The sequence below is a fragment of the Triticum urartu genome, chromosome 3A (genome assembly GCF_056163025.1).
Source record: "Triticum urartu cultivar PI428250 chromosome 3A, HENAU_Tu73, whole genome shotgun sequence".
NCBI lineage: Eukaryota > Viridiplantae > Streptophyta > Magnoliopsida > Poales > Poaceae > Triticum > Triticum urartu.
Window position 1 is genome coordinate 418,959,576 of NC_141875.1, and position 27,715 is coordinate 418,987,290.

The 27,715-nt window shown below is 42.2% G+C and overlaps 1 protein-coding gene across 5 annotated transcripts; it reads left to right on the forward strand.

The window, feature by feature from the left end:
- The first annotated feature begins 21,462 nt into the window (after nt 1-21,462).
- LOC125544145 (factor of DNA methylation 1) lies at nt 21,463-27,352 on the forward strand. 5 transcript variants are annotated; one of them, XM_048707729.2, is made up of 8 exons: nt 21,463-21,616; nt 21,722-21,802; nt 23,056-23,780; nt 23,904-24,085; nt 24,685-24,774; nt 24,861-25,148; nt 25,239-25,451; nt 26,804-27,352. In XM_048707729.2, the coding sequence occupies exons 2-8, from the start codon at nt 21,777-21,779 to the stop codon at nt 27,029-27,031; spliced, it is 1,752 nt and encodes a 583-aa protein (XP_048563686.1). In that variant the 5' UTR covers nt 21,463-21,616; nt 21,722-21,776; the 3' UTR covers nt 27,032-27,352. The 5 variants fall into 5 exon arrangements, with proteins under 5 accessions (XP_048563686.1, XP_087403361.1, XP_087403362.1 ...); XM_087547235.1 differs by having other exon boundaries at nt 23,059-23,780; XM_048707728.2 differs by having other exon boundaries at nt 21,539-21,616; nt 21,722-21,798.
- The last annotated feature ends 363 nt before the right edge of the window (nt 27,353-27,715 follow it).

The following is a 27,715-nucleotide window of genomic DNA, read 5'->3' on the forward strand; positions in this document are numbered from 1 at the left end:
ACGTCAACGAAGTTGACTTGGTCAACGTGGTCAGTTGGGGCCCCCAGGCCCACAGGCAGCGACCCAGGGGTGGGGCCCGCCTAGCCACGTCGGCGGACGGTGCCAGAGCGACTCCGGCGACCCAACAGAGGCGGCCCCTCGCCGGAGTTGGCCGGAATCGCGCTACGGGGCACCAAATCGGGCGCGGCCAGGCTCTCTGGAACGGCCTCTTCGCGCCGCGTCCGATGGAGGGGAGCACGATGGCAGGGGTGGCCGGAATGGTCGCCTAGAGCTGCGGGCGTCGGCGGGAGAGCGGCGTAAGGTGCGCAAGGGGAGGGGCGAGCCGTAGGCGAGCGCGGAGCAGGGGGACGCGGGAGCGAGGCGGGCGCGCAGACACGCGCGGGCGGCGAGCGCGTCCGCGCAGGGGCCAAGCATGGCCAGGGCTCGACCCGGTCACGTCGAGCGCTGGTCAGGGGAGGGAGTGGCTGCAGGCAGCGGGCGGGGCTCGGCGGTGAGCGCGCGTGCATGCGCGCGGACGGCGCCGACGATGGAGGGGAAAGAGTGGAGGTCGGGGCCTCACTGCGAGGCGTAGGGACGTGGCAGCGGTGGTTGAGGCGGAGTCGGGGACGATGGTGCCGGCGAGGAGGAAGGCGACGGTGGCGTCGGGGGTCGAGGCGACGAGGTCCAGGCGGCGGCGCGGGCTCCGGGCGACGACGGGCGGCATTAGGCGGGCGCAAGGCGAGCGGCGGCGAGCGCAGGGGCGCTGCCCCGATCTGATCGGGGAAGGGGAGAGCGGCGTGGGGGGGAGTGGGGGAATGGGGCGACGGTTAGCGGCTAGGGTTTCGGGGTCCCTGGATAAGGGGAGTGGGGGTGGGCCGGTTGGGCCTTTTGGCCTGATGGCTAGCTGGGCCATTCGGCCCAGGGGGAGGGGGTTCCTTTTTTTGTTGTTGTGTTTGTTTTCTGTTTTTTCGTTCTTTTTATTTATTTTCTTTTCTGTTTTATTTTGTTCCTCATTGTAATCTAGTCTTGTGAAGTACAAAAATGATCCCTAAATTGGTAATAGGAATTATACCACTGCCACAATTAAGTTGGCACCTAAATATATTAGTTTGTAATTGTTCATCATTTTAAAACATTTAAATAATCATTTTTGCTACTGTTTTAGTTTATTTAGTGCATTTAAGTATTTTATTAAGAGATGATTTCTTCACCAGCATTTATTATGGATTATTAGACACATTAGGGACAATTTAGTTTTGACTTTTGAAAACTTTAATTGTTTTGACTTTAATTCAAATTTGAATTTGGTTCGGTTCCGAGCTAACACGAGATTATCAACAATAATCGAGGTGACGTGGCATCATTACCAGAGGGTTACTGTAGCTTGATTACCCGGGCGTCACACTAAGCATCACAGCTGATCTAAGCATCGAGAACATATGCCCCTCTTAATAGTACGGAGGTCCTATGACTCGAAAGATTGACAGAAGATAAACGAAATGAATGCTACGTCTTCACTTTGTCTTTGACTTCAATTGCTGCAGTCAATTTCTTCGTATGATAGTACCGAAACAAAAGCTTCACTTCAGTAGTAAACTTTCAAGGGGTCAATTTCTTCACATTAATCTTGTAGTCTCTATCACTTCAACAAGTATACCTCGTTCTTCTCTGCAGCGCAGATATGCTTCGGTGAAGTTCCTCGAACTCAGCACTAGAGACAACATTCTCTTCGATTGTGTATGGACTTTTATCTCTGTATGCACTCGCAAACAAATTAGTCCATACCTATTTCTGTCAACAATCTCCAAAACACAAGGTAGGCATATATTGCACCAACATAGACCCACACACTTCCAAAGAACAAAGTGATGGTTCTCAACCAAGTGAACAAGATCAAGGGAAAGATCAACCTCATGCTGATGGTGATGCACCAAATTATGCCCAAGATCAAGATCAAGACTCCGAGCAAGCTCAAGATCAAGAGCAAGCTCAAGACGGTGCTCAAGATGAAACTCCTCAAATGCCTATTGAGGAGCTATTGGAGCATTGTGCCGCCAAGGTGGCTTCCATGCTGAAGCATCAATAACATGTCATGGAGAATGTGCTTGGAAGCTTGAGGAAAGGGGTAACTACTCATAGACAATTAACAAACTTTTGTGAGCGTCACACGTTTATTTCATGTGTTGAACCCCGAAAGGGACATGAGGCGCTCAATGACATGGATTGGTTTGAGGCCATGCATGATGAACTCAAAAACTTCGAGAGCAACAAAGTATGGGAATTAGTGCCAAGGCCAACGGAGAACCCACAATGTCATTGGAACCAAATGGATCTTAAAGAACAAGCAAGATGTGAACGGTGTGGTGGTTCAAAACATGGCAAGATTGGTGGCACAAGGCTACTCCCAAGTCGAGGGTATTGACTACGGTGAAACCTTTGCTCCCGTTGCTTGTCTTGAATCTATTTGCATGTTGCTTGCATATGCATCTCATCATGATTTTAAGTTGCAACAAATGGATGTGAAGAGTGCATTTCATAATGGTCCCTTTAATGAGTTGGCATATGTCAAACAACCCCCGAGATTCGAGGATCCCAAGCTCCCCAATCATGTATATAAACTCAACAAGAGGCACTGTATGTCCTTAAACAAGCCCCACATGCGTGGTATGAGCACCTTACCGAGTTGTTGCAAGATCCTGGGTTTGAAATTGGGAAAATCGATCCCACTCTTTTTACTAAGAGGGTCAAAGGGGATTTTTTTTTCATATGCCAACTATGTTGATGATATTATATTTGATTCTCCTAACAAATCTTTCAATGATGAGTTTGCCTCACTAATGACCGAGAAGTTTGAGATGTCTATGATGGGAGAGTTGAAGTTCTTTCTCGGGTTCGAAGTCAAGCAAAGGAGAGATGGAACCTTCATCAACCAAGCCAAGTATACCTAATACATGCTCAAGAGATTCAAGCTTGATGATGTCAAGCCAGTCAGGTCTCCTATGCAAACTAAATGCAAGCTTGACATTGATCCCAATGGTAAGGCGGTGTATCAAAAGGTATATCACTCCATGATTGGATCCTTAATTTACCTTTGTGAATCTAGACCAGATGTTATGTTGAGTGAGGGAATGTGTGCAAGGTACCAAGCCACACCTAAGGAAAGTCACTATGCGGCGGTCAAGCGAATCTTTCGATATTTGGCTCATACCCCAAACTTTGGCTTATGGTACCCCAAAGGAGCAAGTTTCAATCTCATGGGTTATTCAGGCTCGGATTGGGCAGGAGGTGTTGTGATAGGAAGTCAACTTCCAGAGGGTGCCAATTCCTTGGTCGCTCTTTGGTGAGTTGGTATTCGGAGAAGCAAAATTGTGTCTCTCTCTCCTCCATCGAGGCCGAGTATGTAGCCACCGTAAGTTGTTGTGCACAATTGCTATGGACGAGGCAAAATTTAAAGGAATACGGTGTCACTTGTGACAAAGTATCTCTTCTATGTGACAATGAAAGTGTAATCAAGATTTCATACAATCCGGTGCAACATAGCAAGACGATGCATATTGAGATTCGTCATCATTTCATCTGGGATCACATCAAGCGTGGGGAGATTGAGATTATCTACATCAACACTCAAGAGCAACTAGCGGATATTTTCACGAAGCCTTTGGATGAAGCAAGATTTTGCGAGTTAAGGCATGAGCTAAATATCATTGATTCAAGCAATGTGGCTTGAATCTAGGCACACCCCACTGCATTCATCATATTATCTTGTTCTATATGTAGGCATGGATATAGGAGGAGTGTTGTTCTCTCAATGAACTCTTCCTCCCCCTATCATGCGTAAATTGATCAAGTCTTTCACATTAGCCATCTTGATGGTACTTGTGTTTCAAAGATGAGTTTTGGTCATGGACCCAAGGTTAAAATCTTCGTGGTGCCATACCAAGTGACTCAAACATAGGTGGCTTCGGCCACCGGCCCTCTTCTCCGTGAAGAGGGTTGGTTTTCTTTGACCTTTTTTGCTCTTCTAGATTTCTTAGGTCCTAGGTGTTTGTAACCTCCAAGTGTTGGCCATTCTTGTTTGCTTCTTGCAATCTTGGAGTTTACTTCACCATACTACAGTGTCGTGTCTCCATCTCAAGCCTTTTCATCCCATAAACCATCTATTTCCAATTGCACACTTGTTGTGGTCGTTGGTGTCTATGACCGGGAGGTACAACCGGTGGCCGGAGCGGTTCTACTGCTTGTCCCTTGGCTATATTGTCCTAGCGGTACAATTGGGGAGTTTATGACGGTTCTACCACTTTCTCCCTGGTCTGTGCAGCTGGCTGGTACTACCAGGCGTTTACATGCGGTACTACCGAAGTTGATGGCGGTTCTAGTGGTCGATCTTTTCACACTTGGAGGGGAAAAGAGAGCAAATCAAAAAGGAGCACAAGAAGAACTCTCAAATAGAGATCCAATCACACATATGCTAAATCCACATACACATAAGGAGATACAAAGATCCAAAATCAACACAAGAGGGTATGATATGTCTCTAACGTATCTATAATTTATGAAGTATTCATTCCATGTTTACAAGAATTCTATATGGTTTTGGTATGATTTGAATGGAACTAACCCGGACTGACGTTGTTTTCAGCGGAACTACCATGGTGGTGTTTTGTGTGGAGAAATCAAAGTTCTCCAAATGCAGCGAAACTTTTTGACGATTCTTTTTGGAAGAAAAGAGGAGTAATGGAGCAAAGACCCACCAGAGGGGGCCTCCTGCTGCCCATAGGACACCAGGGCGCGCCAGCCCCCCTGGCATACCCTGGTGAGTGGTGGGCCCCTCGAATCCCATCTTTGCATGAAACCAACGCCAAAAAATCCTATAAATACAGAAACCCCCAGAAGTAACCCTAGACCAGAAGTTTCACTGCTGCAAGCCTCTGTAGCCACCAAAAATCAATCTACACCCCGTTTCGGCACCCTGCCGGAGGGGGAAGTCATCACCGGTGGCCATCTTCATCATCTCAGCGGCCACCATGATGAGGAGGGAGTAGTCCACCCTCGGTGCTGAGGGTTTGTACCACTAGCTATGTGTTTAATCTCTCTCTCTCTCGTGTTCTTGATTTGGCATGATCTTGATGTATCACGGGCTTTGTTAATATAGTTGGATCACATGGTGTTTTCTGCTCTCTATCTTGTTGTAATGAATTGATTTTTCCCTTTGAGATCTCATTATTATCGGATTGAATACTTTTATGGATTTGAGAGCAGTTGATATATGTCTTGCTATGGATCCCTGTGGTGACAATGGGGTATCACAGTGATTCACTTGATATATGTTTTGGCACTCAACTCGAAGATTCCCGAGGTGACATTGGGGTAATCTATGCATAGGGGTTGATGCATGTTTTCGTCCTTATTTCTCCGGTAGAAATCTTGGGGCACTGTTTGAGTTTCTTTGTGTTGGATTGAGTATTATGAATCTAAAATTGTTTGATGCATATTGTATAATCAACTCACGGATACTCGTGGTGATATTGGAGTATCTAGGTGACACTAGAGTTGGTTGATGTGTATCATATGGTGTTATTTTAGTACGAACTCTTGGATAGATCGATCAGAAAGGTTAGCTTGGTGTTACTTTAGTACGAACTCTTGGATAGATCGATCAGAAAGAATAACTTTGAGGTGGTTTCATACCCTACAGATAATTTCTTCTTATGTTCTCCGCTAGATAAGAACTTTGGAGTGATTCTTTATCGCACGTTGAGGGATGGTTATATGATACAATTATAGTAGCATTGTTGAGAGATTGCACTAGTGAAAGTACGGACCCTGGGCCTCATTTTCAAGCATTGCAATACCGTTTGTGCTCACTTTCTTTACTGGATACCTTGCTTTTTTTGTTGTTGCTATTACAAAAATCAATATCTACTATCATTACTACACTTGTATCACCATCTCTTCGCCGAACTAGTGCACCTATACAATTTACCATTGTTTTTGGTGTGTTGGGGACACAAGAGAATCTTTGTTATTTGGTTGCAGGGTTGTTTGAGAGAGAGAATCTTCATCAAATGCCTCTCACGGATTGATAAACCTTAGGTCATCCACTTAAGGGAAAATTGCTACTGTCCTACAAAACTCTACGCTTGGAGGCCCAACACGAGTCTACAAGAATAAAGTTCCGTAGTAGACATCAAGCTCTTTTCCGCCACCGTTGTCGAGTAGGTGAGTGCTTCAAGGTATATCTTTAGATCTTGTAACTGAATCTTTTAGTTTCTTGTTTTATCACTAAATTGATTTATAAAAGAAAACAAAAAATGAAATTGAGGTGGTCTCATATTATTCGTCTTTATCATGTCTTTCTTGAAAATGATGGAAAGGAAAATTGTGCTCAATTGTTAGAAGAAGAATTCAATAAAATATTTGGCATAAAAACTTTGAATGGTGAGCATGATTGCAATGTTGTTAGTATGAATTCTTTGAATACCATGATGCTAATGATATGCAAAGCCATAAGCTTGGGGATTCTATGTTTGATGAAGATGATATTTTTAGTCCCCCAAGTTTTGATGAGAAAAATTATTATGATGATAGCATGCCTCCTATTTATGATGATTATAATGATGAAAGTGGGGTTGGAAAAGTTTCAACTCTAGGTAATGATGATCCCACTATTTTGGAGGGTGTTGAATCTTATTGTAATAATGATGAGCATAGATTTGGAGAGGTCATGACTTTATTTAATGATGATTCCACTACTTCGGAAGAGGTTTCAATTGATTATGACAACAAATTTTCTATCTATGATGATTATGGTGATGCCATGTATGCTATATTGAATAATGATAACCATAAAACTTGTCAACATGATTTTAATTTTCAATCACATGATAGTTATTTTGTTGATTTTGCTCCCACTACTATTCATGAGAATAAATTTGCTTATGTGGAGAGTAATAAAAATTCTATGCTTGTGGATCATGAAAATTATCCTTTAGTGATATCTATATTGTTGAATTAATTCATGATGCTACCGAAAATTCCTATGAGAGAGGAACATATGCTTGTAGGCTTCTCAATAATATCAAGTTTCCTCTCTGTGTTGAAAATCTTGAAGTTATGTTTGTTTTGCCTTCCTATGCTAGTGGATTCTTGCTCCCATAAATTGTTTGCTCACAAAATCCCTTTGCACAGTAAGTGGGTTATACTTAAATGTGCTATCATATGCTTCGTGATGCTCTCGTTATGTTTCAATTCCTTACTTTTATGTGAGCATCATTGAAATCATCATGCCTAGCTAAAAAGGCATTAAAGAAAAGCGCTTGTTGGGAGACAACCCATCATTTACCCCTACTGTTTTTGTGTGTTCACATTATTAGGATACTATACTAATCATGTTTTATAGCTTTTGTTTCAAAAAGTGCCAAGTAAAGCCTTTGGGATAGTGTGGATGATAGTTGACTTGATTCTGTGAAAAAACAAAAACTTTTGCGCACAGTAACAGAATTGTTTAAATTCACTGGAACGTGATAAATTTTAGATTTTTTACAGATGATTTATATACAAATTGCCTATGTTGTCCTATGTTTTCAGAATTTTTGGAGTAACAGAAGTATGGTCATTGTTCAGATCATTACAGACTGTTCTGTTTTTGGCAGATTCTGTTTTCAATGCATAGTTTGCTTGTTTTAGTGTTCCCACAGCTTATATTAAGTGATATAGATCGTGTAAATGATAAGGTAAAGTAGGCATTGTGTGAGAACAATTATGAATCTTGTCTTTGATAGTACCAAAGTGAATGGTTCGCTCTTTGTCATACTAACCCATCTCATGAAGTTTCGTTAAGTTTTGTGTGATTGAAGTTTTCAAGTTTTAGGTGAGATGTCCATATGAGGAGAATAACGAGCGGAAAGACCCTAAGATTGGGGATTCCCAAGGCACCCCAAGGTAATTGACGTCTACTACACAACCTTCTTCTTGTAGATGTTGTTGGGCCTCCAAGTGCAGAGGTTTGTAGAACAGTAGCAAATTTCCCTCAAGTGGATGACCTAAGGTTTATCAATCCGTAGGAGGCGTAGGATGAAGATGGTCTCTCTCAAGCAACCCTGCAACCAAATAACAAAGAGTCTCTTGTGTCCCCAACACACCCAATACAATGGTAAATTGTATAGGTGCACTAGTTCGGCGAAGAGATGATGGTACAAGTGGTATATGGATAGTAGATAAAGGTATTTGTAATCTGAAATTATAAAAATAGCAAGGTAACTAATGATAAAAGTGAGCGTAAACGGTATTGCAATGCGTTGAAACAAGGCCTAGGGTTCATACTTTCACTAGTGCAAGTCCTCACAACAATAATAACATAATTGGATCATATAACTATCCCTCAACATGCAACAAAGAGTCACTCCAAAGTCACTAATAGCGGAGAACAAACAAAGAGATTATGGTAGGGTACGAAACCACCTCAAAGTTATTCTTTCCAATCAATCCGTTGGGCTATTTCTATAAGTGTCACAAACAGCCCTAGAGTTCGTACTAGAATAACACCTTAAGACACAAATCAACCAAAACCCTAATGTCACCTAGATACTCCAATGTCACCTCAAGTATCCGTGGGTATGATTATACAATATGCGTCACACAATCTCAGATTCATCTATTCAACCAACACAAAGGACCTCAAAGAGTGCCCCAAAGTTCCTACCGGAGAATCACGACGAAAACGTGTGCCAACCCCTATGCATAGGTTCATGGGCGGAACCCGCAAGTTGATCACCAAAACATACATCAAGTGAATCACGTGATATCCCATTGTCACCACAGATATCCATGGCAAGACATACATCAAGTGTTCTCAAATCTTTAAAGACTCAATCTGATAAGATAACTTCAAAGGGGAAACTCAATTCATTACAAGAGAGTAGAGGGGGGAGAAAACATCATAGGATCCAACAATAATAGCAAAGCTCGCGATACATCAAGATCGTATCACCTCAAGAACACTAGAGAGAGATCAAACACATAGCTACTGGTACATACCCTCAGCCCCGAGGGAGAACTACTCCCTACTTGTCATGGAGAGCACCAGGATGATGAAGATGGCCACCGGAGAAGGATTGCCCCCTCCGGCAGGGTGCCGGAACGGGTCTAGATTGGTTTTCGGTGGCTACGGAGGCTTCTGGCGGCGGAAGTCCTGATCTATCGTCTGTTCTGGAAGTTTTAGGGTACGTGAGTATATATGGGTGCAGGAAGTACGTCGGTGGAGCTTCGGGGGCCCCATGAGGCAGGGGGCGCGCCCTAGGGGGGCGCCCCCCCCACCCTCGTGAGCACCTCCCTTGGCTCCTAACGTGGGGTCCAAGTCCATCCGGTAGCTTTCCTTCCAAAAATAACTTCTCCAGTTGATTTCGTTCCATTTCGACTCCATTTGATATTCCTTTTCTTCGAAACACTGAAATAGGCAAAAACAGCAATTCTGGGCTGGGCCTCCGGTTAATAGGTTAGTCCCAAAAATAATATAAAAGTGGATAATAAAGCCCAATATTGCCCAAAACAATAGATAACATGGCATGGAGCAATCAAAAATTATAGATACGTTGGAGACATATCAGTAATATTCAAGGAATACCCAAGCAACTAACCTTGGGGCATCCCCTCTTTCGTCTTCAACATTATCGGTAACCTGACTTGGAGCTATATTTTTATTCGTCACATGATATGTGTTTTGCTTGGAGCGACATTTTCTTTTGTTTTTATTTTCTTGATGATATTTAGAATAATGTTTGGTATATTTTATTTAAAAGAATGTCAAGTATAGCCTTTTCCATGCTTATTTTGCAAGTCTATATGTGGCTGTTTGAAAACAGAAAGTTGCACGCTAGTGCATGAATTCTTGAGAAAAGTCAGAATGTGATAAAATGTTGAATTTTCTTGCACAATAAGCTTTGATAAATTTTCTACAGTGTGTTAAATTTTCAGAATTTTTGGAGTTAAAGAAGTATGAATCTTCTTGCATTCTTTACAGACTGTCCTGTTTATATAGATTGTTGTTATGTTTGCATTGTTTGCATATGTTGCTTGTTTAATGATTCTATTTGAGGATAGGACTATTAAATATGCAGAGGCATTTAGTATGCAATGTTAAATAATAATTTTAGTGATTTCCTATAGTAGAGAATGATAAGGTTATTACATTGATTTATACTAACTTATCTCATGAGTTCTTGTTGAGTTTTGTGTGGATGAAGTTTTTACGATTTAGGGAAACCGTGATATAAAAGGAATTAAGGAGACACAAAAGCTCAAGCTTGGGGATGCCCGAAGCATCCCAAGATAATTGATGTCGCTTGAAGCTACGTCGATATTTCCCCAAAGAGGAAGGGATGATGTAGCATAGCAGCGGTAGGTATTTCCCTCAGATATGAAACCAAGGTTATCGAACCAGTAGGAGGACCAAGCAACACAACGTAAACAACACCTGCACACAAATAACAAATAATCGCAACCCGACGTGTAAAAGAGGTTGTCAATCCCTTTCGGGTAACGGTGCTAGAAATTCTTGAAAATTTTACTAACTCTCAAATAAATCTAAGTGAAGCAAGAGAGCATTTCTTCAAAAAATACTAAGGCACACCGTGCTCAAAAAGATATAAGTGAAGCACTAGAGCAAGTCCATAGCTCATAAAAATTTAAGTGAAGCATAGAGAGCAATTCTAACAAGTTATGACATAATTTTGGCTCTCTCAAATAGGTGTGTCTAGCAAGGAATCAAGACTTAAAAGACAAAATAAAACAAGCAAAGACTCATATCATACAAGATGCTCCAAGCAAAACACATAGTATGTGACGAATAAAAATATAGCTTCGAGTAAAATACCGATAGTCGTTAGAAGAAAGAGGGGATGCCACTCGAGGGGCATCCCCAAGCTTAGTTGCTTGCTCTCTTTTGGATAATAGCTTGGGATGTCGGGGCATCCCCAAGCTTAGGCTCTTCTTACTCCTTATTCCTTCATCCATCGTAAGATAACCCAAAACTTGAAAACTTCAATCACACAAAACTCAACAAAAGCCTTCGTGAGATACGTTAGTATAAGAAAACAAATCACTACTATAAGTACTGTAGTAAACCAACTCATATTTTGTTCTTGCATTATATCTACTATATTCCAACTTTTCTATGGCAAAAACTCATCAAAGAAAACCATAGAGCCATCAAAATAAGCACACAACGCAAACAAAACAGAATCTGTCAAAATAGAACAGTCGGTAGCAATCTGGATGTTTCGAATACTTCTGTAAATCCAAAAACTCTACAAAATTAGGACAACTTGATAAACTTTTATATTGATCTACAGCAAAAGTAATTGGTATTTTATTGCTCTCTGGTTAAAAATGAAAATTATTTCCGCGAGCGCAAAAGTTTCTATTTTTTTCAGCAAGATCAAACAACTACCACCCAAGAAGATCCTAAAGGATTTACTTGGCACAAACACTAATTAAAATGTAAAAAACACAATCATAACAGTAGCATAATTGTGCAAACACTCAAGAACAATAAAAAACAATTTTTTTTATTCATTGGGTTGCCTCCCAACAAGCGCTATAGTTTTACGCCCTTAGCTAGGCATAAAGCAAGGATCTACGTTTTGTCATCCATAGTCTTGGCTACTTTGGTAAGGGTTTTCTCAAACCTGGGAGGCTCTTTGCGCTTTCCTAAATTTTCAGGAAAATAAACCATCTTTAAATCTAAAATATCCAATCGCTTGTTGCAAAGAGTAATCAAGGTATTCATGCGATTGATACTACCATTGAGATGTTGGAGGGGTTCGTTATATTTTTGTAATTCAACCATGTGTTTATGCAAATCACCAACTTTGTCTAACATTTGAATTCCCTCTGGGGTAAAAGAAAACCCCTTCTTTTGAGGTGGAACACCCAAAATTCCTTCTAAAATTTCATAGGCAGCATTGGCATCAAGCTCAATAAAATTCCCTTTAGCGGCAAAATCTAGGAGTTGTCTATGATGCAAAGCCAATCCTATGTAAAAAATTATGAAGCAAGATCTTAGCACCCCCTTTAAATTGCAAATACGATAAGATTCCATAAGCCTATACCAAGCATCTTTCAAATTTTCTCCTTGTCTTTGCTTGAAGTAAAGAACTTCAAAATCTGGTGACAAAGGAGGGATAGGCACTCTAGTCATTATGACTAGAGGGCAAGAACACAGATAGATCTGGTGAGAAAACGAGGAACGAAAAAGAGGGGCGAATAAAACGGCAAATTTTTGTGAAGTGGGGGAGAGGAAAACGAGAGGCAAATGGCAAATAATGTAAGAGATGAGATTTATGATTAGGAACCTGATATATGTTGAAGATCCTCCCTGGCAACGGTGCTAGAAATTCCTTTCGATGTCGCTTGAAGCTACATCGGTATTTCCCCAAAGAGGAAGGGATGATGTAGCACAGCGGCGGTAGGTATTTCCCTCAGATATGAAACCAAGGTTATCGAACCAGTAGGAGGACCAAGCAACACAGCGTAAACAACACCTGCACACAAATAACAAATACTTGCAACCCGATGTGTAAAAGGGGTTGTCAATCCCTTTCGGGTAACGGTGCCAGAAATTGGTGCGTGGACGGGAGAAAGTTGTAAATATTGATAGATCGAACGCCAAATAAAATAAATAAGAATAAACTGCAACAAGGTATTTTTGGATTTAACAGATCTGAAAATAAAAGGCAAATAAAATAGATCGCGAAGGCAAATAATATGAGAAAGAGACTCGGGGACCGTAGGTTACACTAGTGGCTTCTCTCGAGAAAAATAGCAAACGGTGGGTAAACAAATTACTGTTGGGCAATTGATAGAATTTCAAATAATCATGACGATATCCAGGCAATGATCATTAAATAGGCATCACGTCCAAGATTAGTAGACCGACTCGTGCCTGCATATACTACTATTACTCCACACATCGACCGCTATCCAGCATGCATCTAGTGTATTAAGTTGATGGAGAAACGGAGTAATGCAATAAGAACGATGACATGATGTAGACAAGATCTATCTATGTAGAGATAGACCCCATCATTTTATCCTTAGTAGCAACGATACATACATGTTGGTTCCACTTCTGTCATTGGGATCAAGCACCGTAAGATCGAACCCACTACAAAGCACCTCTTCCCATTGCAAGATAAATAGATCAAGTTGGCCAAAAAAATTCAAATATCGGAGAAGAAATATGAGGCTATAAGCAATCATGCATATAAGAGATCAAAGAAGATTCAAATAACTTTCATGGATATAAAAAGCTAGATCTGATCATAAACTCAAAGTTCACCCGATCCCAACAAACAAACCGCAAAAAGAGTTACATCATATGGATCTCCAAGAGACCATTGTATTGAGAATCAAACGAGAGAGAGAGGAAGCCATCTAGCTACTAACTACAGACCCGAAGGTCTACAAAGAACTACTCACGCATCATCAGAGAGGCACCAATGGAAGTGGTGAACCCCTCCGTGATGGTGTCTAGATTGGATCTGGTGGTTTTGGACTCTACGGCGGCTGGAATTGATTTTTGTCGACTCCCCTAGGGTTTCTGGAATATTGGGGTATTTATAGAGCAAAGAGGCGGTCCAGGGGGCACCCGAGGTGGGCACAATCCACCAGGGCGCGCTTGGGCCTCCTGGCGCGCCCTGGTGGGTTGTGCTCTCCTCGGAGCACCCCCTAGGCGCAGCCTTGGCCCATTAGGTGTCTTCTGGTCCATAAAAAATCTCCGCAAAGTTTCGTTGTATTTGGACTCCATTTGGTATTGATTTTCTATGATGCAAAAAACAGCAACTAGCACTTGGCACTATGTCAATAGGTTAGTACCAAAAAAATGATATAAAATGACTATAAAATGATTATAAAACATCCAAGATTGATAATATAATAGCATGAAACAATCAAAAATTATAGATACGTTGGAGACGTATCAATAATATTTCAAGAAGTCTCGGACATCTAAACTTGGGGATGCCCCAGTAGGCATCTCACTTTTTTTCATCAAGAATTATCGGTTAGCCTCGGTTGAGCCTAAGTTTTTACTTCTTCACATCATGTGTGCTATTCTTGGAATGTCATTTTTTATTGTTGTTTTAATAAAATACTTAGATCTGAAATTTTTAAATGGGAGAGAGTCCTCACATAGTTACCTATTTATTTAACTACTCGCTTGATCTTCACTTATATCTTTTTGGAGTAGTTTGTCGAACACTCTCATGCTTCACTTATATTATTTGAAGAGTTGATACTAGTGATGAAAATTTGCACAAGCTATGAAATTGGTCCTAATATGGTGGATATTCAAGAAGGATATAATAAAAACTTTCATATAGAGATATGGAGATAATAATATATGAGTCATGTTGGTGAGTAATTGTGCTTTAGTAGGAATATTGGTGTTAAGGTTTGTGATTCTCTATGCAAGCACGTAAAGTCAATAGTCATGCAATGAAGTTATATCCTGCTTGTGGTGCATTATTCGGTGTTAGTTATGTTTAATGCTCGTTTTTGTTTCTTGGTTGGTCGCTTCTCAATCTATTTGCTAGCCTTCATTTTTACTAAGCGGGAATACTGCTTGTGCATCCAAACTCCTTAAACCAATTTGTGCCAAATGAGTCCACCATACCTACCTATATGTGTGGATACGGCTAGCCATGAATTGTGAAAGAATGGTGGAAAAGGGAATAAACTTTATTTTATGTTTGGGAACCACCTATGATGTATCTAGTATGGAAAGTATTGTGAATTCTCGGTCATTTTCGTTGACAGGAAAAGCATGCCTCCCAAAACAATTTTATCTCTCAATTTAAGCTTTGAGCTCTGGCACCTCTATAAATCTCTGCTTCCCTCTGCGAAGGGTCTATCTATTTACTTTATGCATTTTTTTATTTTTATTGAGTCTCTATCTTCTCTTATAAAGCACCAACTAGGAACACTATTGTCATACTTGTGCATTGGGCATAGTTAATATTCGAGTGTGTTTCATGAATGGATCAATGATTGAGCATAATGGGATAGGGATAGCTTTCTTTAGTGTTGATATTTTTAAATACATGGTTGCTTGTTGATATGCTTGAGTATTGATGTCCTCATGCCAAATTATAGACTATTGCTTTGAATCATGCAAGTCCAAATGTCCATGCTATAAAAGAAAAGTGTATATGAGGAATATGATAGGTAACATTCCACATCAAAAATTTCATTTTCAACTGCTACTTTCTCATCATGAGTTTTATGAGAAAGAGTTGCTCTTATGATGCTAGGAAAAGTGATTGAATTTATCATTGATCAAACTTACGCACTATGCTAGCATTCACACTTCATAAATTATTTCTTTTATCATTTACTCACTCGAGCAAGAGTAGGAATTAAGCTTGGGGATACTGATACGTCTCCAACGTATCTATAATTTATGAAGTATTCATGCCATGTTTACAACAATTCTATATGGTTTTGGTATGATTTGAATGGAACTAACCCGGACTGACGCTGTTTTCAGTAGAACTACCATGGTGTCATTTTTTGTGCAATTCACTCAAATGGATAGCTCCAAGTGATGTACATCAACATTGAGCATCCACATCTTCAACATCTACATGAAGTCGTCATCGACAAAACCCGAGGTTAGTTCATCCCTCTAAGGGGGGATATCACATCTAGGGGGAGCTTTACTCTAAGACTTGAGCTAAAGCAACTCTAAAGATGTGAACACAACAATGCTTTATGTAAAAGTGGTAACCCCACTTGAGCTTAAACGATGAGTATGACCTATGATCAAGTGTTCTCACTTGACTCCTAAGTCAATATACTCATATATAGATGACCTTGTCATCGCAAATTGCTTGATAGATGCTAGAATTGGTTGTGCATGCCTTGTCACATATTCCATTTGCCATCTTATTGTGTGAGCATGCTGGTTGCATATTTTACTCATTCGAGGACATCCACTTGTTGTTTTGATTGTTTGGTTTTATTTCCTTTTGCCAAGTGGATGGACAAGAATGCCTAAGAACCTCCTCTAGCTATCTATGCTTTTCTCGTCTCAAACTCTATTCATGCTACATCACAAAATTTGATCAAGTCAGATTCGAACCACTCTGTGTGAGGAGCGCTCGGAGTCCCCGATTCGTCATAGACTTAAACTTCCAAAACCTCTTTATGATTCTCGGTCTGACCGATACCCCACTTTCGGTCCTACCGAGATCATTAAGTTGATCTAGGTTTTCGATCTCGGTGCAACCGATTTGAACCATTCGGTCACACCGAGTTGCAACAACTGTATACAGTTTTACATCTCGGTGCCACCGAGTTGTTCCACTCGGTCACACCGACAGGGTCGGGCTATATATAGTCACGGGCAAAAATTTGGAAATTTCTCCGAATCCCTTCGCCCGCGCGATAGCTCGCTCTGCCAACGTGGTCTCCGGATCGTCTCCTCGCCGCCAGCCGCCTCCAGTCGCTGGTCTCCGTCGTCGTCAACGGAAATTCAACCCCGTCGTTGCCGCCGTAGCGAGTCTCCGCCGAACTAGGGTATGGACTCAATCTTTGTGCTATTCCCCAATCCGATTCTTAGCACATTGTGATCATCATGATTCTTGCCACGTTTGTTAAACTTCTATCCAGTCAATGAACTCGTAGATTAGGTTTAATTCGAAAATTTTAGGGTTAGGTTTCCGCCGAAACCATCTCGGACCCACCGAGTTGAAAAACTCGGTCCCACCGATTTGGCTTATGCCATTGCACAAGTGAGACTCGGTCTGACCGAGAATTACTTATCGGTGTGACCGATTTTGGAACTCTGTGAAACCCTAGCAGTCTCGGTGCCACCGAAGTATGACTCGGTCTGACCGAGTTCACTAGTTTAGGTGCCAAAACTGCTTCGGTATCACCGAGTTTAGAAATCGGTAGATCCGAGATGCTTTTAGTGGGAAACTAAAACTAAGTTTTTGAATTATTCTTTTGCAAAAATCTCTGCATTTTGTGATGCTTATCCACTCTATCTCATCTATAACCTATTCACAGGGTTAGCAGTCAGAGTTTGCATCATGTCAGACCAAAGTGATAGCCAGAACTTGTCAGAGCAGCAAGTGCAGATGAGTGAGGGCACTAGTCCCTCAAGTTCCTCAGATGATGGCAGCAGGAGCACCCCTAGCAATCTGCCTAAAGCTGCCACAAGACAGAGAAAGAAGAGAACCTCAGACTCAGAAGATGAGGATTATGTGGCAGAAGAGGAAGCAACTTCCAAGAGAGTTGAGCCAGCACAGGGCATAAAACCAGGGATGAAGATCAAAAGGCCAGCAGGCAGGCAGCCTATGTCAAAGGCCAGAGCTTCAACTGAGAAGCCCACTCCCATTGAGCCAGTTGCTGCTGAAGGCAAGAAGAGGAAAGAAAGGGTGAAGAAAACTGTAGCCAGAGTGCTTGGCAAGGCTTCCATCATGGAAGATGAGGAGGAAGGAGAAGAGGTAGCTGCACCAGCACTGATGGGTGATGCCATAAGAACAGGGGCAGCTGCTTCCAAGGCCAAGCCAGCTCCAAAGACAAAGCCAAAGAGGAACACAAGAAGCATCCCAGCTACTGAGAAGAACAAGGCCCCAGTGCCTGAAGCTGCAGAAGAAGAAGAAGAAGAAGAGAATGTTCTTAGAAAGCTCAAGCCCAAGATCCCAGACCACAACGATGCTCATCCTGTGGCTGAGGATATGAAACTCAGGAGAGATTCAGGGCTCCAGAAGTGGAGAGAAGCAAACCCGTATACTTCAAGGAGAAGGACTGTAGTTGACTACAGGTTTCACACCAAGGAGCAGCAAGACTTTTATGAGATAGTGCTGCTAGACAAGAAGCCAATTGTCTGTGATATGAGATGGGTTGATTGGCAATACATCAAGGACAACAAAGAGTACTACCTTGGAGTGCTCCGGACTCCACCACCACCTGAAGATCAAGCCTGAGTGTCGACTTAGCACTATGCATTTTCTAGGAACTTTTTGGTAACTTGTTGCCAAAGGGGGAGAAAATGTATAGATCATAGGCTTCGAGAGAGAGTGTTGCTTTTATTCTCTCTTGTTTTATTTGGTGGTTTTTCGAACCTTGTTTGCTTTTGTGTGAGATACTATGTCATTGCTCGTGAGACATTGATGATCATGTGTTTGATCATAAGCTACACTTAATGTTTGCTTAATATTATCATCTTATCTATCTTATGTGATCATTCACTATTCTTGGTGATGAGTGCATGTATTTCATTCTTATCATTTTAAGCGCTCCATCAAGATGTATGTGACATGGAAGAGTAACCCATGACTCTAACTCTTTGTGCATTTGCAGTCCAAAGCAAATTTTAAATATGCACAAATTTAGGGGGAGCTCTTACTTGTCACATACTTCTCAAAGCGACGATATATTTCATGCTTATTATCATTTGTCGAAGCTTTGATCTATATGCTGTCATCAATTACCAAAAAGGGGGAGATTGAAAGTGCAACTATCCCTAGGTGGTTTTGGTAATTCATAACAACATATAGCTCATTGAGCTAATACTATTCCAAGATGACTATTTCAGGAAAGCTCAATGATTGGCATGGCATGGATGTGAAAGTGGAACCCTCAAAATGCTAAGGACAAAGGATTGGCTCAAGCTCAAAAGCTCAAGACTCTTCATTTTATATTTTAGTGATCCAAGATCACATTGAGTCTTTAGGAAAAGCCAATACTATCAAGGAGGGATGAGGTGTTGCTTAATGAGCCTCTTGCTTCATGTGCTTAGTGATATGCTCCAAAACCCTCAACTACTTTCCCATATCCACATATGACCTAAACCCTAAGCCAAACTTGGTCCTACCGATTCTTTCTATCCGGCGCCACCGAGTTTCACTTGTCATAAGCCACTGCCAAACCCTAGCAATTCGGTTCTACCGATAGGGATCTCGGTCTCACCGAGATGGGATTGCAAACTCTCTGTTTCCCTTTCGTAACTTTTCGGTCTCACCGAAAGAGCGGATCGGTCCCACCGAGATTGCAATGTAAATTCAGTGTTTCCTTTTTGTAACTTTTCGGTCTCACCGAAAGAGCAAATCGGTCCCACCGAGTTTGCCTGACCAACTCTCTGGTTAGCTAATTACCAAATTCGGTCTCACCGAGTCTGTGTAATCGGTCTCACCGAGATTACGTTATGCCCAAACCTAACCATATCGGTCCTACCGAGTTGCATGTCAGTCCCACCGAAAATCTCTAACGGTCACTAGGTTTACCTTTTCGGTCCGACCGAGTTTGTTGATTCGGTCCCACCGAGATTGGAAAACTGTGTGTAACGGTTGGATTTTGTGTGGAGGCTATATATACCCCTCCACCTCCTCTTCATTCGTGGAGAGAGCCATCAGAACACATACACAATTCCAACTCATATGTTCTGAGAGAGAACCACCTACTCATGTGTTGAGACCAAGATATTTCATTCCTACCATATGAATCTTGATCTCTAGCCTTCCCCAAGTTGCTTTCCACTCAAATCTTCTTTCCACAAAATCCAAATCCTATGAGAGAGAGTTGAGTGTTGGGGAGACTATCATTTGAAGCACAAGAGCAAGGAGTTCATTACCTACACACCATTTGTTACTTCTTGGAGAGTGGTGTCTCCTAGATTGGCTAGGTGTCACTTGGGAGCCTCCGACAAGATTGTGGAGTTGAACCAAGGAGTTTGTAAGGGCAAGGAGATCGCCTACTTCGTGAAGATCTACCGCTAGTGAGCCAAGTCCTTCGTGGGCGATGGCCATGGTGGGATAGACAAGGTTGCTTCTTGAGCCCTCCGTGGACTCGCGCAACCATTACCCTTCGTGGGTGGAGCCCTTCGTGGACTCGCGCAACCATTACCCTTCGTGGGTGGAGCCCTCCGTGGACTCGCGCAACCGTTACCCTTCGTGGGTTGAAGTCTCCATCAACGTGGATGTAGGATAGCACCACCTATCCGAACAACGGGAAAAACATCTGTGTCTCCAATTGCGTTTGAATTCTCCAAACCCTTCCCTTTACATTCTTGCAAGTTGCATGCTTTACTTTCCGCTGCCAATATACTCTTTGCATGCTTGCTTGAATTGTGTGATGATTGCTTGACTTGTCCTACAATAGCTAAAATCTGCCAAGAACTAAAATTGGGAAAAGGTTAAGTTTTTATTTGGTCAAGTAGTCTAATCACCCCCCCTTTAGACATACTTTCGATCCTACAGAGACTCTTTGTTATTTGGTTGTAGGGTTGTTTGAGATAGATCATCTTCATCCTACGCCTCCCACGGATTGATAAATCTTAGGTCATCTACTTAAGGGAAAATTGCTACTGTCCTACAAAACTCTGCGCCGGGAGGCCCAACACAAGTTTACAAGAATAAAGTCAGGTAGTAGACATCAGGGTACAAAGGGTAGCTAGTTCATCCCAATCCTTGAAGGATAGAGGTCTTGAAGCGTAGGAGGATCTTTCCATGAAGGGTTTTTGAATCCACTTGGGAGATCTTCCCACATGGAGATCTTGAACTCCATGTGAGGGTAAGTGGATGAGTAAAGCTCCATCTCAAATGAGCTCTAACCTTTCCTAAGCCTACAACGTGGGTAGGAGACAAGTATATAAATAGTCTAGGGAAGTGAAAGGGTACATGGGCTTCGGCTCGAGTCGCTATGCACAGACAGGCGTCATACGTCCGGTGGTTACCGGTCCTCCGATGGCCCACAAGCGTCTGCCGAAGGGCGCTGAACATCCGGTAATTTGGCTTTGGACGGGTGTCGCCGGATTTCCAGGGAACGTCGGACATCCGGTGGCTCGACCGTCCGGAGAACTTCGGTCTTCTGGTATTTTGGTGCTGGACTGGTGGCACCGGATTTCTGGAGGTTGTCGGTCGTTCGGCCGCTGTAGCGCTCGTTAGCTGGGCCTTCTGGCTGGCTGATCTCCAGGGCGCCGGACGTCCGAAACCAGTTGTTCGTCCGGTACCTGTGACTTGGTGTCAACAGTTCCTCTTGGTCCTCAGTGTCCTCACTATCTTGTCCATTGGACGTAGTTGCTCCATGGCCTTCCTCCAAGTACGTGATCACACACAAGGTCTTTGTTTGAGGTAGTAGCTATGTCTCGCATGTAGAATGAGTAAGTTCGGAGATGAGCGAGTTCACCTCAGCTTCAATAGTCCTTGCACGACCTCTAGTCATTGGTCCACGTGGGGTCTTGAGAGACGAAAGTAGGTCCATGCGATGATCGTTGGATGCTCCGCACCAGAGACGTTCTCTTAGTAGTCGTTCATGGTGACTTTGTCAATCTCAAAATTTAGATGGTCTCAATATTTTGAAAATGCTTATAGAGGTAGTGTGTGGACCGCGTTCGTTGTTTATATGAGTGAGTGTTCCTTTGATTTTGAAAAGAAATCCTTTCGAATGAGCCCTTGACTGGAAAACGACCTTGGTTCCGGGCGGTCCAGCTGGACCCTCTAGTTCTCCGCGTGGTTCCAGTTTTGTGTGTCGCTAGATCGCTTTCCCGAGTCGGCCTCCCCGATCACGTCCTCCACGCCCACGGCCACGCTCACTCACTCGGCCCCCCTCCAACCAACGACGGCGCTGCGGCGAGGTGAGCCCAAACCCTCCGATTCGCTTCCGTCTTCGTGCTTCCGCCCCTTCTTCCCCTTCCTTCTCAGCGGCATTGCACTCATCCACGCGTACCTTGAAACCCTAGGTTCGTCGTCGTTGGGGACGGCGCCATCAGTAGGCAGCCGGGTGGGTGGCCCGCTATGAGCACCAGCGAGCCCTCCGGTGGGTATGTGACGCCAACTCTTCTGTCCTTCACTGATCTTGTTCCACGAATTTTGGCAACTGCTGCTGCGCATAGCGAGCCGAACTAGAATATCTACGCCCAACATTCGAGTAGCCTTGGTATTTGGGATTATTTCCGTTTGGATATTTCCGGAATGAACATGTATTCTAGATATGTTTTCACAGCTGGAGATATGACGTACTTATTGCTCGGCTGCTATATATATAGCTTCAGTGCCGCTGGAATCTATTGATTTTATGTGCTTTCTGTCATCTTATGGGAATGAAAAGCTGCAAACTGCATTTATGGTGCATATTATTGTCTTGCTTCAGTGCTATTCTGTTATTCCAGACAGTAAAACTGACCGCATATCTTTAAGATATATTGGAATTTCACTTTCGTGGAAAATGGATTTGGCAGTTAAGTTGCGCTGCTTTGGGCATGCAAAATTGCAAATGATGAGCAGTTCATCATTAAGTTTGATTGAACTTGTGTCATTTGGCTACCTCTTATATGGTTGTATGCGCAAATTGTACCAGTACTTCCATGTGCACAGGCTAATTAATCATGTGAGCTAGTCCAAACGGTACCAGTACTTCCATCTCACTATAACCTGCACATCTGTATATATAATGGGTGGTGTTGAGAATACTGGAGAGGAAATTAAGGTGCAATTGTTACCTTGGTGGGATTGTATCTTTGATATGACCACTCACAGTTCAGAACATGTTGCAACATATCATATTGGCGCTTTCATGTGCTGGTTGTCATCTTTCAGTCGGTGCGTTTTCTTTATGCTTCAAAAAAGATCTTCAGGTATTGTTGAAAAGATTAGTAGATTATTCATGTTTTGTACGTGCGCGTTGTAGATTATGTTTGTTCTAATTAAAGTAGCTCAGCTCCTTCATAGTCTAGTTCGGTCTTCAGCTGATCTAGTGAATGAAATTGATCAGCCTATCAGTGAATGAAATTGATCGGCTGCACTAGTTCAGATGTAATGCGCTAGTCCGGTGTTCACCTGATCTAGTGAATGCAATTGATCGGCTGTACCTGTTCAGATATAATGCGCCAGTCCAGTGTTCAGCCGATCCAGTGAATGAAATTGACCCATTACACTAGATTTCTGTGCAAAATTTTCTTTGTATCCAAATGGCCGTTTACAAGGGTAAAAATACTGATGTATACAAATGATTTATAGGTGTAAATTTTTGCATGATTCCCAAATGGACCCTTGACATTTTCTTTTTTGATTTCAGCAGGATTCGCAAGGAAAGAGCTTGTAGTAAGAGCGGACAGAACATAGAGAGCCTATTTCAGCAGCATGCAACTGGAGTAGGTTCGGCAGCTTATCCGCAGGGGAGAGACGAGGCGGCCCGCCAGTTACAGCTAATAGCTATGGAGCCTCAAGCTGTTCAGAACAGAGATGACCTGTTCGTTTGGCCCTGGATGGGTGTTTTGGTCAATGTGCCTACTGAACGGAAAAATGGGCGCCATGTTGGAGAAAGTGGAAACCGGCTGAAGGAGAAGCTCTCGTGCTTTTGCCCACAGAAAGTTATCCCTTTGTGGAACTATAGAGGCCACACAGGGAATGCTATTGTTGAGTTTGGAAAAGATTGGACTGCCTTCAATAATGCACTTGCCTTCGAAAATCACTTTGAGTCAGAAGGATATGGCAAATTGGACTGGAAGGCGTACAAGCATCGACGACCGGGGATGTTTGGATGGGTTGCAAGGGCTGATGATCAGAAATATCCAGGGCCGATCGGAGATTATCTGCATAAAAATGGTGATCTGAAAACTATTGCAGATGTTGAGAATGAAGAAGCACGCAAAACAAACAAACTGGTAGCGAATTTAGCTAGCCAGATTGAGGTAAAGCGAAGGCATGTGGAAGAACTTGAATGTAAGTACAATGAGACGACCACCTCACTTGACATGATAATGGAGCAAAAGGATCAGCTGCTCCGGGCATACAATGAAGGTTTGTGTTGACCTTTTGCTATCTATATCTTCCACTTCTAAATATCAGCATATTTGCATTCTCCTTTTAACATGCTTAGAGCTCTGTTGTTTTAACATCCTTTTGAACTTACTCTTTTTCCAGAAATACATAAGATGCAGCAACTTGCTCGTAGGCATTCACAGAGGATCATTGATGAGAATCAAAAGCTCCGTTCAGAACTTGAGTCCAAGATGCAGAACCTTGACTTAAGATCCAAACAGCTTGATGAGCTAGTTGCGCGTAGTGAATCTGACAGAAGGAACCTTGAGCACGAGAAGGAAAAGGTGTGTAATGTTGTGTTTCTATTATTGAATTTATCGCATACAGAACTATGGGATTATGTTTTCTCTTCCCTCTTCTTGTTTCAGCGCTTCGTCAATCTTTACATAACAGTTTGTTTGGAGTCCCTAACATTGTATTTTGTATTGCCATCCAACATTGTCATTTAAATAACTAGTAATTGTGTATGTGCAATGCACGTTAATATTAGTCAAGATATTAATTGTATTTCACATTGATGTCAGGCATGATATAAATTGCATGTTAATATTAGGTAGGGTACAATTACTTGGTTAATGCTGTCGTTGATATTAGGCATGATATTAATTAGTGGAGGGTGCTAAACATGTTTAACGCTGAACACCGGAGTGACGTAGACTGTTGGATAGATGCGGTTGAACGGGGAAGATTTGTTGGATCTCTGCAATTCACTCTTTTTATATTGGTATAGACATAATGACATATACATATATACAGATATAGATACAGTGCAGAGGGTTTAGACTAGGGTGATTTGGGTAAAATGCGGGGGCCATGTTCTTCGTAGGAGGTGCCCTGTTTGGTGGACTATGCATATCACTTATGGGCTGTTGTGTGGATGCAGAACGGTGTTAAAACAAAGCATCTTAAGATGGCAACATTGGTGCAACAGAAGGCTGATGAAAATGTGCTCAAGCTTGTGGAAAAACACAAGGTTTGGGCCTAGTATGCCGTTTCACTTTATTTTTTTGGACATAATTCATATAAGTGTCTTACTGTGATGAAAATGGAAAAATGCAGTTAGAGAAACAAGTCGCTCTAGATAAGATTATCAAGTTGGAGCATCAACTGGATGCCAAGCAGAAGCTTGAGTTAGAAATAAAACAGTTGCAGGGTAAATTGGAAGTCATGAAGCATATGCCAGGTGAAGAAGACTCTGAATCGAAGAAAAGAATAGATGAACTTAGTGAGGAGTTACAAGACAAATATGATGAAATGGATGCAATGGAGTCACTCTACCATACTCTGCTTATCAAGGAACGGAAAAGCAATGATGAATTGCAAGATGCTCGGAAGAAGCTGATAGATGTAAGCTGGCTCATTGCTCGAGCTCTTGCACTTGTCCACTATGTTTGCATAACATCCAAACTCATTCCTGATCTGTTGCATACTCTACAGGGTTTGCAGACTATTACAACTGGTCGAGCAAATATTGGCATTAAAAGAATGGGCGAACTTGATCTTAAATCACTTGCAATTGCTTGCGGACGTAAATTGTCAAAAGAAGATGCAGAAGTGACTGCTGCCATTCTTTGTTCGAAGTGGGAGGCTGATATCAAAAAACCAGAATGGCACCCTTTTAGGGTTGTCATGGTTAATGGGAAAAAAAGGGTAGGATTCCTTTTTCATTTTCTACACACTTTACTCTTCCTAATAGCTTGTAATTTTCAGTCATATATGTCACTCTGGACTTCCTTTTTGGAAACATTTCCCTGGTTCCTGTTTAAGCTACTACGTGCAGGTTTTTCATTAGTGTTCTGTTAAACAATCTTGTTTTTCATTGCATGCTTCCTATTTAAGTTACCACTTGCAGGTTTTAGAGTTAATCAGTTTGCAGCTCAGTTAGGTTCTGTAATACATTAGGGTTCTTTTGTACAGTAGTTGGGTATTCAACGGATGCTTGATTGCTGAATCTGACAATTTAGACATATATGTGGGTACCTGAGATATATACTGGAATGTGGTGTCATACGAAAAGATTTGGTACCTTAACTTTGTAGAGTATTCAGCCTAGACCTTGTGCTGGTTTAATTCTGAGAAGCGATTCTACTGCGAGGGACCTTATGTTAACGTTAGCTGCTCTTGATTGAGATTTATACAATATAATTGAATAATAGCGATGTGCTTTCCACATAAGACTTGGCTTCTTGCACTTGGTTTCCTCTGAAGCTCCTGGTAACTTGTATTACCAGTTATCTTTAATTCGTTGATTTTGGCAACAGAGTACATCTAGCATTTGCTGGCGGAGTTATATATGGAGCCATCAGAGATTTTATTGATAGAAAGCTTACCATATGCACATGGAATCTCTTGATGTATCTCAATTGAACCCGTGCTCAAGTTGTATGCGTGCTAATTACTCCCCTCTCATTGAAAACCGTATGGCATTTTGTCAATTAAGTTAGGCAAGTAAATTGTGTTCTCTGACTGGGACTACGTCTTCTTGTTAAGTGTTGATTTCCAATTCAGCGCTGGGTAAACTGGATATATCTTAGGTCTTGGCTGTTGACACATAGGAAATGATACTGGTATCTGAAGCCATAGAACTTGTGCGATTCACTTGTACTAAAGGCATAGAAAGCTGCTCCTGTATTGGTGCAGCTTCTGCAACTTTTGTGTTTCCACGCAATGAAGTACTCCCTCCGTCCCATAATATAAGACGTTTTTGCAGTTCAAATTGAACTGCAAAAGCGTCTTACATTATGGGACAGAGGTGGTAGTTGTGTGCATCTTGAGTCCATGACAAGGTGCACAATCAATTTTTGTTCAAAATGTCGCGCTGTGATGTGGTTCAGACAGCATTGGAGAGTCGTCTATGAGTAAAAGTATGCTAAATCAGCAGCATATTTGTGGAGTCGAAGTTTCCGAGCTTTAAATAATGTGTTCATCAATCATTTTTAGAATGGGAGACATATATACTATTGTAGTATTGTTTATCTCACATGGCGTGTGCTTTGGTGCAGGAGCTTATCTCTGAAGATGATGCGAAGCTTCAGACCCTAAGAGAAGAGTATGGCGAAGAAGTCTATTCTTTGGTGACAAAGGCGCTGCTTGAAGTTAACGAGTACAACCCCCGTGGCCGCTATCCCGTACCGGAGCTGTGGAACTACAAGGAGGGCCGCAAAGCAACACTGAAAGAGGCCTTGCAGTACGTCCTGAAACAGTGGCGGACACACAAGAGGAAGCGCTGAACTACCACTGGCCTACTATACATACATGAACTTGCTGTTTATTTAGCATTTACTAGTACACGTTAGATAAGAGCTGTGCGTGTGGCTCTCAATGGTGAGACTTCTGGAATGTTCACCTGTCGCAGTCGTCTACTTGTCCGAGTTTAGCTGGGATTATGAAACGTGCGGAGATTCCGTTTTCCAGGGTTTCAGGCCAGTTGTAAGTAAATGATGCCTGAAAATGTTGTGCAGGAGACAAAAGATTTTGGAACGCTGCTCCAGTTCCAAATCCACGATGATGAATTGCTACCATACTAGTATCAAATAAGTCTGTAGATTGAATTGCTGGTGCCTCTTGCTTTGATTTTGAATTGAGTTGCGTTAAAAGGCATATTTTTGGCGAATAAACTTGTTGTATATATACTTGTAAGTCAAGATATTAAACACTGCAGGTAGCAGGAGGATACAACTGGAAACGTTTCTTTTCTTTTCAAAATAAATTTATCGCTCTGTGTCACACACAGAGACATGACACATACGTAGAGGACCAAGAGTCCAGGACACACACGGGCATCTCTTTTACAGGGTTCACGGAGAGGCTGAGGTGGGCTTTTTGATTGGGTGTAAATCAAAGTAAGGGGCCCACCCTAGCTGAAAATTAGGGGGGGCAAGTTTAATTAGCTGGAAAGAGTCCATAATAATGTG